This window comes from Halyomorpha halys, unplaced genomic scaffold (genome assembly GCF_000696795.3).
Source record: "Halyomorpha halys isolate HHAL.00 unplaced genomic scaffold, Hhal_1.1 Scaffold287.1, whole genome shotgun sequence".
Classification (NCBI taxonomy): domain Eukaryota; kingdom Metazoa; phylum Arthropoda; class Insecta; order Hemiptera; family Pentatomidae; genus Halyomorpha; species Halyomorpha halys.
This window is the reverse complement of record NW_027111053.1, coordinates 1,351,187-1,365,314: the sequence shown is the minus strand read 5'-3', so window position 1 is coordinate 1,365,314 and position 14,128 is coordinate 1,351,187. Positions and strand designations below refer to the sequence as shown.

The 14,128-nt window shown below is 33.6% G+C and overlaps 1 protein-coding gene across 3 annotated transcripts in view; it reads left to right on the top strand.

Moving 5' to 3' along the window:
* The first annotated feature begins 5,563 nt into the window (after nt 1-5,563).
* LOC106680794 (ankyrin repeat family A protein 2) overlaps nt 5,564-14,128 on the top strand; it is a 23,523-nt gene continuing 14,958 nt past the window's right edge. The window contains exons 1-4 of one of the 3 annotated variants that reach the window (XM_014420733.3): nt 5,564-5,736; nt 9,196-9,354; nt 12,620-12,749; nt 13,299-13,522. In XM_014420733.3, the coding sequence (XP_014276219.1) occupies nt 9,217-9,354; nt 12,620-12,749; nt 13,299-13,522 (492 nt within the window). In that variant the 5' untranslated portion in view covers nt 5,564-5,736; nt 9,196-9,216. The other 2 variants (XM_014420734.3, XM_014420735.3) reach the window with 2 other exon arrangements.

The window sequence follows — 14,128 nt, the reverse complement described above, 5'->3', positions numbered from 1 at the left end:
AAAAAAAAAAAAAAAAAAAAAAAGTAACAAATAAATTTTCTGGGTCACTTTAATGAAGAGACATATATAAGTCTTCCCTAGGAGAACTTATCTTTGCATGACAGAGGCACTGCGTCTCCTGGACTCCTTTATGAAGAAGGGACCGGCATAATCAACACCAGTTTGTGCAAACGGTCTTGTCCCCTTGAACGCTCGCTTGGGTATTGGCGCCATTATCGGGTTTATAGGTTTAGCTCATTGGATTCGACAATGAATGCAGCGCTGAATCCTTCCTCTGATTAATCTGGTGGCTGTAGGAATCCAATATTTCCCTCTTAGGAGCGCTAACGTCAAGGCAGGGCCGGCGTGAAAGTGATCGGAATGTATAACGTCAATGATGATTAAACTCGGTGTTGTGCGTGGAAGAAGAATAGGTTGCTTGGCTTCGTTCGGCATAGAAGATTCTTGAAGACGTACGCCCACCCTAAACATTCCCCGTTCGTTATGGAAAGTTGATAATTGAGCAAATGTCTTAGAAACACTGTGGGCATTGCTGTAAAATTCTGGAGGGAGATACATGCGCTGAATAAAAAGAAGCCATCGGAGTTTAGCCTCCGCTATTTCTGCTGCAGTAAACGGTTCCGGAGAATACCTGGGGGGGCTTTGGAACTCTTGTTCTCGTTTGTTGAAAGAGCCTTAATATACTTGCAATGGATCTAAACAGAATACGAAGTGAGAAGAAGCTCGCTGTCCAATCATAAGGTGGTTCAGTGCGTTTTGGTGTAGTGCTTATAACGACTGCCTTGCTCCTTGGTTTCCACCAATGTAAGATGGGTTAATTTAGCCGTTGCTGCCCATTTCAAATTGGGGCGTGTTTCAGCTTCTTGGGCATGCAACCGCGAGAAGATAAATCGGCGGGGTTGTATTCTGAATTTACATGTTACATGCAATTTACAGGTCGAGTGATACGATGCTAAGGATTTGAGCCCCTCGATTAACTTTAAATACTTCTAACTCATGAGTGGGGGTCTGAAGCCATTAAAGGACTACTTGGGAGTCCGTAAAACAAATGATTTCCTACGTAATTGGTGTCGTAATGGAGGAAACTAACCGAGCCAGAAGGAGGGCGCCATATAGCTCAAGGCAAGCGACGGAAACAAATTTGAAGGGTGCCACCTTTGACTTTGATTTGATAAGGGAAATCTTCATATCACCACTGAGACTCTTGGCGCGTGATAAAGGGTCGCTGCATACCCTTTGGAGGATGCGTCGCAGAATCCGACCCGTTTTTGTCTCGCTTGGTTGCATGAGATGTATCGAGGGATGGATATCGAGAACAAACTTTGCCAATTCTATCCATGCTTTCCTCAAATCGTTTGGCAACTCCTCGTCCCAACCCAGTCGAGCTTTCCAAACTTCCTGGATGAGTACCTTCGCCGTGGAGATGACGGAAGCCAGCATACCCAGCGAATCGAAGATCCTGGCCGCCACACCGAAAGTATCACGCGAGTTAACGAACCGGTATTATAAATTTAAACAATTGCCCCTTGCCCAACTGAACCTATGTCACTTTAGACATATGGTTGCATATGTCCACATTCTCTTACAATTTTATAGAAAAAAGGAACCCAATAAAAACGACTAGGTTCTAAGAAGGCCCCTGAGACCCTTCTAACAGCCCTTTCAAGCCCTTAGTATCCTGTATCAATAGCAAGGTCTGACACTTAGGCAGGTACATGCTGTCATCTTACAATGGACTTGCATCAGTCTAACTATTTTATGTTTAACACATGAAAGTTAGTTCTCACAAGATCATGACATCCACAACCCTTATCCCAATTTCTTGGAAGCCTGACACCCTGCTTCTAGTCACGCCTTTTTCCCCCTCCCAGATATTTACTCATAATTTCATTGGCTCTCTAGGCCCGGCCTAGTCTACTAAAATTATCTGATTGGTCCAAACCCCTTCTCCTATTTCATTATTCCTCCTACCCCCTCTTCTCAAGTGTTCATATATATTTCCTAGCACTATATAGCTAAAGCAGACTGTAACAGTAAGAGTAACATGTAGTTCTTGTAAATATGTTATAATAAACTCATTTTAATCTTCACTGATGTTAATGTTATTTAATTCGCGGATGGTAATTTTAAGTACGAGAGGTGGTGAAGCAACGTACGAAAAGGAATCAGTTGAGGAGCTCCAGAAGAGTCCTAGAATTTTAACGCATTCGTGCTCGGGATGCTGGATGGGAAACAATTCTACTTTCTTCCTATCTTATGGCAACACCTCCGCCACGTTGGACGCCCACTTACTCAGACTAAATCCTCCCTTAGCGAACAATGCACCTCATTGCGAGATTAGTTCGAGGGCTTTCGCAGGAGTTTCAGCCTCGCCTACGATGTCATCCACGTACATGTCGAAGGGTGCACGTTGCTATGCGAGGGGGAAATGAAAGCCTTCATCCTCAGCCAGCTGTTGAACGACAAGGAAAGCCTGGTAGGCACTAGATCTCACACCATAGGTAACCGTATTAAGTTCAAACTCCTGAATCGCTTCTAAGACTTCTTTTAAAGACAAAGCAAAAAAATGTATCCGATCATGTGCCTGGTATTCACAGAACAAGCGAACTCCGGAAAACTAGAAGGCAGACTTGAAATGGCGTTGTACGGTTCCGCCAATGCTTAACGCCGCCTGTTCCTTAAAGACAGGAAATTCAGGAAATATTTCCTAATTGATACTGGAGCAGCATTATCGGTCGTACCACATGCCAAAAACATTTAATACAGGGAGCATACACCTTATATGCCACCAACGCACTAAAATTAAAACACATGGAGAAGTGGGACTCCGGCTAGATTTTGGTCTTAGGCGATCTTTTAAATGGGCGTTTATCAGGGCCGACGTGCCTAAACCTCTTAACGGCAATTCATGTTCTATTTTGATTTGATGGTAGATTTGAAGAGGTAGCGGCTAATTGAGAAAACTACACGGTTATCATGGAATGGCAAAGTTAGTAGTGAAGTCAGGGACGTGACGGCCGTGCGGATTGGGGCGCAGGTCCCAGTGTGCTCGGTTCGGACATTGTGGATTCGATTCCCACCTGGAGCAGGTTAACATTCATTTTTCGGTGGTCCCGAAGAATCTTGACACCTTGGTTCACACCCACCTTGGTTAGTACACGGCAGCAACCCAGGTAGCCGTCAAAAAGGGGTTGGCAAAAAGGACCACTAGGCCCATTTGCTGGATTTGTTCCCCCACCAAAAACCAGTACCAGTACCAGCAGTAGTGAAGTCATCTCCTCCACATCTGCAGTGCCTGATGGACACATATTCGCCGATTTACTGAGAGAATTACTGAAGACCATCTACAAGAAAGCAACCTGAATAACGCTCAACTGAGCATTGAATCGAGATCACAGGGATAGCAGTGAATGCAAAACTACGAAGGCTTGCTCTAGAAAAATATACAGCCGTTTTTTTGTTGTTGTTTTTTTTAATAATTTATTTATTGTTATTTACAACATATATACAACAAGTAAATTTGCTGTAGGTGACATATTGACATGATGCAAACATGTGGAGAATCTACCCACTGATAGAACTCCAATAACATTTCTAGAGAAGATTTAAAGGCCATCTTCTTTTTAGACGCCTAGGAGGATTATTAGGTAATGAAGGAGAAGCCGGGTTAGAAACAAGTGGACGACGCTCTCACGTTTCCAGAGAAATGACCATCGATCAGTGGTATCAGCGTTGGGAGGCTGCATATTCCGAGAGGTGGACTTGCAGGCTAATACCCGACGTAGTGAAGAGATTCACCACAGTAGTCCTTAAAAGGTTGAGAGCGGAAGAGAGGGCTAGAAGGCATGACTAGCATGGAAACATGAAAACGATGCGAAGAAAATAATGAGGCGGCACACAGGCACCATTTCCCTCCTTGATGGTGGTCCTGTGGAGAGGATTTAACAGGTGTAGAGAAGTAGTTTTAGTGGTTAAGAGTCCCACGAACGGATAGGTAACGAGCCTATCCCTGTATTTTGAAGATTTCTACAGACTCGTTAAAAAAAAACAACACACGCGCTCGCACACGGGTGGAGTTGATGGTCTCCCATCAGAAGCCTCCCAAGGTGCTATGGTGGCTACCGGGGATATAAAATTTCCCGGGTGAACTAAAACACAAATCCAAACGAGATAGTTCCTAGAATAGGCGGTTTACTGATCAGCTCTTGTTCCTCAGGTTAGAGGCGACTGTATAGCACTTGGTAAGTACGCGAAAATTGAGGAGGAAATCTCGCCTTAACCTCCAAGGCCTGACGCCGTAATTGTGAAGATACCATAAAGCCAGTCCTACGCAGATGTTCTGAGAAAAATATTTGTTTTTAACGGAAAAAGACCGTCCGCTCTTTCCCGATTGCATTACCGCTTCTTCTGTAACTTCTTATCTTTTATTAAACAGTTGTATTTCTTGGCATGAACAAAATTTATATTCGCTATTCCAACCTCAAGAAGCCCTTAAATACGAATTTTTATAATTACAAAAAATAAAAAATTCATAATTTTCGCCTTCCCTTATTTATTTATATATTTATTAACATTATATGATTATTATTGTCGGTTGTTCTCGCTATTGCGGGCTGAGTATTTGAGATGTGAGACCTAGAAGTCCAACCACCTTAATATTTGTATTATTATTATTTTATTTTTTTTAAAAATCACAAAGTGATTTCAACAAAATTCCGGTAATCAACAAACTTGGCGACGTATACGTAGGGTTGTACGTAAATAAGATCCTACAAGTCTTTTACAAGATTCTTGATTGCTAATGACAAAATTATAATTCTAAAAAATTTAAATTAAATTATACATCTTACCCCATTTTGTCGTTTATTGGAAACTGGGCATACATTTTAATTGTATACAATAAAGTTTTAAAGTTTAGACTTTATATATAAAGTATGTATTTAAGAAATTAATTTATAGATTTTTGTAACACCATTCATACATATGAATGTCAAATTCTGTAATAGAAAACAACTACAATTATAACATATCACTGATTTATTTTAATAGTGGCACATCTGGCAATATTTTTCCATGAATTGTACTGTTAGCTTGGGTTTCTTTGTGACAGCTCTACTAGCTTTGGAAGAGTCTGTAGAATAAACTTGTGGGGAAAAGTAACCATAGTCTACTGCACTATCTTTGGAATGCATCCAATTAATATTAAAATTAAAACTATGAAGAAGATGGTCAGGGGTGCGGTCAAAAGAAAACAGAAATAGTTAACAACTATCTTCTTAATAATTTTAAATAATACGGTTGATTATATATATGTTGACCGTATCATTTCAACGGTCAACATATATAAAATAAAACAATTTTTTGCTATCAGATGTGCTAATATTAAGTAAACCAGTGACATTAGATTTACTATGTGCAATGAGCCAATTATTGTACAAAAATTAAGTTGTATACATATTTAAAGGTTGCATATCGCCAGAATGTGACATAATTATCAAATTCTTATTTCTACTTCTAATATCTACCTGTTATATCTCTTTGTTACAAATATTTATGTAACAGGTGTTCTCAATCTTGGTGTCTGTTGTGGGTTAAAATTATTTTGTACATTGTCTTATGTGAATTCTTTTTTTTTGTTGTTTATGTTTTCGTAAGAAATCTGAGATATTATAAAATCAGCTTTGGTCGTTTAGATTTGAAAAATTTCAAGCTTGCTATAGAAATATTTTGTAGAAGGTATAGATGACCTTTAAATCTGGTATACACAACAATATCTTAGGGAATATTGTATTTTTGAGAAAATTATTAGGCAATAGGAATATATGTTGGGCAACTAAACTTTTAGAACTGGACCATACTGTTATTTCTAGTAATATAAGGCTGAGCCAAAGAATTTATTATAGTTTGAATTGGGTTAACATCATTTATAACTTCTAATATATGACTGTAGTTCGTTTGTTTTACTTAGACTGGTAATGATTAAAGTTGTATACCTAACAGTCTTTAGTAGTTGTGCCTTGAGCCACTCCGAGCTTATTTGTAAATCTGAAGACAAAGGGTTTGGAATAATTCTTGGATATACTTAAAAAGACTGTCATGAAAACAAACACCTGACTGGGATGAATAGGAAGAGACAGTGCAATGAGGACTGTTTTATGTACCTGTCAACCTGATTCATAATAATCCATTTATTAATGTTCATAGTAATTAGAAAGATAATTGATTATTGTTAATGTTTGTATTATTGATTAGCCAGGCTGCAATGTTCAAAATAAATTATAAGCACTGATTGAGGCAAGGGAATAAAACAGTAGTTATTAAACAAATTAATCATATCCAAATTGAAAACACATGATTTCTAACCGCATGATTTTCCTTTATTAATTTTTTGTTTTCTGTTTTTACATTTTCAATTTTCCATATTTATAATTTTCCACGTTTTTACTTGTTTAAATATTAAATTTTCCATATTTACTTATTAATAATTTTCCATTTTTTTTTAATTTTCAAAAGATGTTTGATTCAGGAAAAGTAGTTAGATGGATTCAAGATGTTCCATCATTATTGGTCCTGTATGTAAATAATTATTGCCTGAAATGTTTTTTGTTTTTTTTTTGGCCAAGACTCCCATTGGAGTCCAATACTGCCTAACCATGGTTGGGCGTCAAAGTTTATAATTTTTTGGGACCTTCACTCGATGAAAAAAGTCAACGCCCCAGGCCGGATTCGAACCGGCACCGCCAATATACATCAAATCGTTAAGACTGTGTCTTAGCCACTGAGCTACAGTCGTACACAGAAATGTTAGTCTTTGTGTCTTGTGAAGTATGTTTCTTTGGTAACAAAATTAATTGTTTTTCTTACTTACATTTTTCTAATAATGTGCTTGTACTGGTAAAAATTAATTTTATAATCTGGAAATGATTGTTGGGGATCATTGAAGGGGTGAATAAAACATTATTTTCTTCCTTACATTTGGACGTTGTTGTTGTTGTCTGGGGCTTAAGGGCGTAAAACCCTGAGGTCATCAACGCCCAACATTTGGACGTATATTGTGGATCATTATTTGGGCTAAAATGTTATGAGGTGTTATGCTATCTGATTTCACCATTTACTGTTTAGTACAACTTTATAATTAGTGAAAGTATAAAAACTAACTGAGTAGTGTTTCATATAAAAAGACCTGACTGCCCTACAGACAGTTTCACTTTAATATCTTTAGAAAAATCAATAATAATTACTTCAGTTTATTTAAATAAATGAAACGTGGGATGCCACCATAAGAACATTTCAGCTGAGATTTTTTGGACTATTCTCAATATTATAACATTTACATAGATTAAAAAACATAGTAAAATACCATACTTATATGCATGATAATATTTTCTTTTGGTACATTTCTTGTCTCCGGTGTTTGATTTGTGAAGAAATGGCTCATTTCGCGGAGACTAAAATAATACTGGCCTACATCTTGAAAATAGAATGATTTTAGATTTACTAAAAGACTGTTCCCTTTTTAGACAGTAAAATATAAATATATTATGGATTAAAAAACGTATGTTAAAACTAGGGTATTAAAAAATTTTAGCCATTTTGAAATTAAGTATAAATAATTGAATCTTGTTCCAAAAACTTTTAAGTTGATTGAAAATGGAAATTTGTATTTAAATTGTGTGTTAAAGAAAAGTGAACCAAATTTAAAGGGAAATCTCCTATAAATCCAACCACTAGTTCAAATAGATGTTTAAATTGAGAGAGTGCAGGGACTGAAACAAAATAAGTTTGTAGAGTATAGTTTTACCTTCCTAGTTGGTTTAATTGGTCAGGCATTAGACATTGGAGTGCTAGGTAACTGAGCCTACTTTTGAGCTCTTAAAAACATTAAATTTGTAAGAAAAAATATATTGCTACCTACAAAACTGTAACGAACGAGAATTGTCCTATTCTTTCTCAATGGATTTTTTTGTTGATTGTGATAGTTGTTATTTGGAAATTGGTTATACAAGGAGTACAAATTAAATCAAACTGAACATAATAGTTAAATACAAAAACAAAATTAATGAGGTGTAGATAATTGACTGTAGATTAATGATTGGAAAAGTTTGTCGGGAGGTGAGGTCGGCAAAGAACAACATAAATAAACAAAACCATATTTATTTATCTTATGCCGATGTTTCGACCTTTGTTTCAAGTCTTCATCAGGGCTATAGAACAAAAGAGATAACAACAACATTTAGAGATACATAAAATTGAAAAGGAATAGTATACAAACAAATTTGGAATTATACAAAATATTGAATTGAATCATAAATGATAAAAAATTGATAACTGATGATTGAATAGTAAAAAAAATAAATAAAAATTAAATTATCTTCTTACCTACATGATATTATATTTCATCTTTCACTGTTTTCAATCTACTACCATCTAATTCCATGATTATCAATCAATTTAATTTTTATTTATTTTCTTTTTTTTTTTTTACTATTCAATTATCAGTTATACATTTTTTATCATTTAGGATTTAATTCAATATTTTGTATAATTCCAAATTTGTTTGTACACTATTCCTTTTCAATTTTATGTTTCTCTAAATGTTGTTATTATCTCTTTTGTTCTATAGCCCTGATGAAGACCTGAAACTCAGGTCGAAACGTCGGCATAAAATAAATAAATATGGTTTTGTTTATTTATGTTGTTCTTTGCTGACAAACTTCTCCAATCATTAAAAACAAAATTAATGTTTATTGTATTATTACTTTAGAGAATATTGATCTGTTTAAACATCTTCCCAAAAAACAACAAGCCATCACTTTAGAAGTTATCTTGCTCATATACAACAGCAATTCCTATGTATCTTGCTCAAAGTCCCCATCTTCTCTCGATTTACGGTGGACTCAGGTAAAATATTAAGGACCACCAACTGGACCATCTTAGTTAAAGTAGTTAGAGGATGTAGTTTTACGAGAAGACAAGGTGGTGTTTAAATTTGATTCTAAATAACAGTGAGGATATAAGTAAAACAACAAAATTAACTCATAACTTTTTAGCCAATTTTTTGAATCTTGAATTTTATTTTAATTTTAATTACTTTGTACAAATCAAAGAATTAATTAAGTGCCATAACTATTCTTTGTGATTCTTCTCCTTTTTTCCATTTATATGTGTACTTATATGTTTTACAATTTATTTTAGAATCATTAATTTAAGTTTAAAATGGAAGATAAAAAGCATGAAGAAACTCTCATTATCAATAAAGAAACTGAAAAGGTTATGAAATCCTTTACTGGTATTACATGGCCATCTGCTTCTTGGGAAGATGGTTCAAGAAGAAGTGCTTTCCAGCCTTATAAAGTAAAAAAAAAAATTGTGATTCATTTGTATATGCATAGTATGGATAAAATAAAAATTTATCAATTAATAATGTCAAGTTGACTTCTATTATACTGAGATATTCCCTTCAATTAGTAACCCTGTCGGAAGGCCATTTATTTGCTGCATATTCCATAAAATAAAGTATTTTATATGACTGTTCATTGGACCCTCATTATAATGTGGTTTGGTATCCCACAGATTTGAATATAATGTGGTTCCAGCCATTTTTATTATTCTCTGGTTAGTATTAAAGTATGATAGTATTATAATATTTTTGTTTCCCAACACTAAAACTAAAGATAAGTGAAGGAATCATCACAAAATATTGGACACCTACTGTCATGAAAGCGCTTACCACATTGGATAGGATGGAGGGGCGTACATCATCTATTGAAGCTGTGTAATTGCTGTATGTAGCTTATGTTAAACCAAAAATGATGATGAGTAGATAGTTGACCATGCATTATATATGTATATATATGAGGAGAAAACGATTGGGGGTGTGGTCAGTGAAGAACTGAATTAAGTAAAAACTTGTTTATTAGTGCCAATGCTTCAGCCAGAATTTTAGGCCTTCATCAGGGCTCAGAACAAAAACAAGATAACAACCATAATGATTAAATGGAATTACAGAAGAAGAAAAAAGAAACATAATAAAATAACAGATAATGTTGGTACATAAGAAGAATTATCTATGTAAATTTAACTATCTTTTTTTGCCTTTACATAAGATTACCTATTCTTTTCACATGCCACTCTACAAAGCTATGTTCATTCTTTTCGCTATATAATTTATTTATCACCTGTTTATTTTTAATAGTTAGTTCCACTTAGATCTTATAGCGTTTCAATATTTCTTTAGTTTAATTCTACCTTATTTTACTTCAGTCCATACGTTACAAGTGTCTTACTAACGTATTTGTACTTCATGATTGGCCCACCATGCTAGTTCCACTTCGTGTTGATCATCCTTCTAGTTGGTACATCCCTTTCTTATTAACTACCTATTATTCTTTTCTTTCTTTCCTCTCTTTCCTTATTCTATTTTTCTTCCCTCACCTACTTTATTAGTTATGTTCACCACATTTTATTACTGTTATTCATATTATTTACTACTCTTAGCTTAATTAACTTTATATCTACTTTTTTTTTTTATTCTACTCTCTGATCTTATTAATCACATTTACGGTTTTCTTTATATTTTTATTTTACTTCAATTTTTAAATAATTTCTAATTTTGTAATTGTGGTTGATTCTCATTTCTATATTATTTTCTTTTTTTCACTCTTAATTTTAATATTTTTCCTTGTATTTTATTATATACAATTTCAATATTCTACAAATTACACCTTGCATTTTCTTCAATACTACTTATGTACCTACATTATCTGTTATCCTATTATGTTTCTTTTTTTCTTTTGTAATTCTGTCTAATCATTGTGGTTGTTATCTTGTTTTCGTTTTTAGCCGTGATGAAAGCCTGAAATTCTGGCTGAAACATTGGCACTAATAAATAAGTTTTTACTTATTTCAGTTCTTCACTGACCGCACATCATGATCATCTTCCCCTCATATGCAAAATTGATCCTGGTTGAAGCAATTTGAACTTAGTAAAACTTTTGAGAAACAATATCACAAATTAAGTATTTGTGACATTCATAACATTGATGAGCAAAATATTTTTCACCATGTTTTTTATGACTTATTATTGATGTACTATATATTTTTGTTTAAATAAAGCATCCTTTACATACATGTGTCAATAGTCCTTTTTATGATTTATATTTTACCCTACTATAGCTGGGGTAAAATATAAATCCCTCTATAAAAGATATTTATAACCCTTATAACAGAAGTTTCCATTTCCACTTTAGCTACATTATAGTGAGGGTCTACTGTAATCTTAAGATTGGCAATTTATATTCAATTAGTTTTTATCAACAATAAAATATCAGTAACAATTGGAAAGAATAGAAGACATTATAAAATAGAACAAGTAATAAAATAAATATATGATAACACAAAAATTCATATGTTCCAATTCTACAAATTTGTACTTTAGAAGGATCTAACTGCATAACTCAAATTCTCCACTTCAGGAAATTTTATAGTTACATGAAAAAACTTTCTTTTTTTTTTAAATTAGAGTTTTTTTAACTTGTTTAAAATAACTTAGCCTAAGTGGAGAATGTGAGTTTTGTAGTTAAACCCTTCCTATTACATTATCGAACACTATTAGATCCTGGTAATGATTTAGATCACAAAATATATGGTTAGTAGAACTAGCTATGATCATTTAGATGTTAGAGTGAATGATTTTGATTATATCAATAAGTCTAATATACTTACCTGAAAATAATGTACATCTGGAGTCTTCAGTACCTTATTTATTTGTAGTACGGTCATACAAGAATCTAGGCCTCTTTTATAGTCTTTCTCTACTCTCTCCTATCCAGGGCAAGCATCCTTATCTTCTTATTGCTGTTACCCCAGATGGGGGATGGTCAGATGGCTTTAAGGAGGTAACCCTTCATCTGGCTCAGGGACAGTGATCTAACAACCCACTTTTCTAAATCCATTAAGGATACGAATCTCTTAAGGAAAATGTACAATACCTATCTGAAAATAAAAAGTACAAAACAAAATCAAGAGATAGAAATGTACAATTGAAAATTTATTTTCCTGTTCTAAATGACTCAAATTTGTGCCTATTGTTCATATAAATGTCAGTGCAGACAAATTTTATGCAGGATACCAAGGGCCATACACTGCTGTAGCACTAACAATGTATGCATCTATATCCATAAATATGAAAGTACGAGTATCCAAGGCTGGTACACTTTTCACTATTCTATACTAATATGAGATTTGGCTACTTATATTTGATCTGGGAACTATGTACTAAGGTTTTCAAAAAAAAGATAAATTGACTAGAGAGTTTATTGAGGTACAAAATGTTGCAGGGCTACAATAGCGCATCAACAAAAATGGGTTTGTAATTTCTTTAGATTAGATGAAGAACAAATCTTTGAAAAGTTAATTAGAGGCTAACCAATGAACAATTCTCTGAATGTTTGAGTGAGATGTAGATACGGAAGATTGTGTTAGGTCCCATCTGGTATGTTTCAGTTTCAAGTGTAAATTTTGATTGTTTATTAATTATTAAAAGTGAAATTTCTGATTGATACTTTTCTATTGTCATAATGTTGCTAGAATTAACATAATTTATTTTTTTTCTTTTTAGTCTGCTACTGTATTGACTAATTTACAAAGGGGAAATATTCAAGCCAAAACCCCACAGTTAGATGTTACAGGATTTTCCTGGCATGAAAAATCAGGACGTGGTAATATTACATTGAAAGATATAAGGAATGGTAAGCAGAAATAATTTTAATGACTTGTACACTCAAGTTATTTGCTAAAGAAATTATTAAATTATTTTGTCTTCACTCAAATCTCTTTTACCTATAATTCTATTAATTTGTGCCTACCCTCATTTTATTTTTCCTTGTTTTATTTATACAATCCAAACTGCTGTGCAAAAATATTACATCACATCTAAATTATTTTCATGATTTTTTTTTTTACTTTTTCAAGTTGGTAATTTCATCTGTCAATTCCAAAGGTCTAAAATATTTTGCATGTGATTGTCATATGATTTATGCACGTTCACTCTATGAATTTGCCACATCTGTTCAACTATGTTTACACTGTAAGTTAGTCATATGCAACTGTGAATAAACAAATTAGATTATTAATAGGACTTGTTTCATTTCATATAATATTCTTTTTCTTGCACAAATGTCTGATAGTTTGATTATTGGCACTGGAATCGTGGGAACAGAAAACCTGTGCTCATCCTTCTGACAGTCAAAAGTATTTGTTAGAACAGACCTTTAGTTTTAAATTGATTTTAATTTTAGTTCATGACATCAATGTTGTTGATAAAAATGGGCTAACTGCACTCATGTGGAGCTCTGCGTATGGGCAGAATGCGACTGTATCATTGCTTCTGCAAGAAGGAGCTGATGTTTATATCAAAGGAAATAAATTAGAAACTGCTTTGCATTTTGCTGCAGCTGGAGGTCATCATGATATTGTGAAACAATTGATATCAAATGGAGCAGACATAAATATTCTTGATGAAGTAAGTTAGACCTAAACTACTTTAAAAATGTTTAAGTATTATTTTGTCTACTATGAACAGTAAATGATAGACTAAAGTCTAATATGAAATTTTACACTTATAAATTTTTGTCCAGCAACGTATGTATTCAATCAACAAGAAATTTATTAACTGTTGTATTAAAATCTTTTATTATAACATTAACATTTAAAATTTTAAAAAAGAAAGACTTCTTTTTTTAATTGAAAACTATGCTTTATTTAAGCTAACATTATTTATTTTATATTGTTTCTAAAAGGGCCTTAACCCTTTTGATGAATACATTATTTACATACAGCAACTTAAGATCTAACTTAAATTTCCGATCTCCTTCTAGTAGGTGAGTTCTTTGTCTCATTCTCTTTTCCTTATCTTTCTTTTACCCCCTCCTCCTTCTCTATTCTTTTCTTATTTTTCCTTTCCCACGTTATTAGTTATGTTCACCAAATATTATTATTGTCATGTTTTCTATTCATTTCTTTTGTCTAACTTAACTTTATATTTTGTTTCTTTATTCTAGTATTATATTTACATATTTCATTAGTTACATATATTTTCTTTCTCTCATTTTTTTTTTCGTTCCATAAC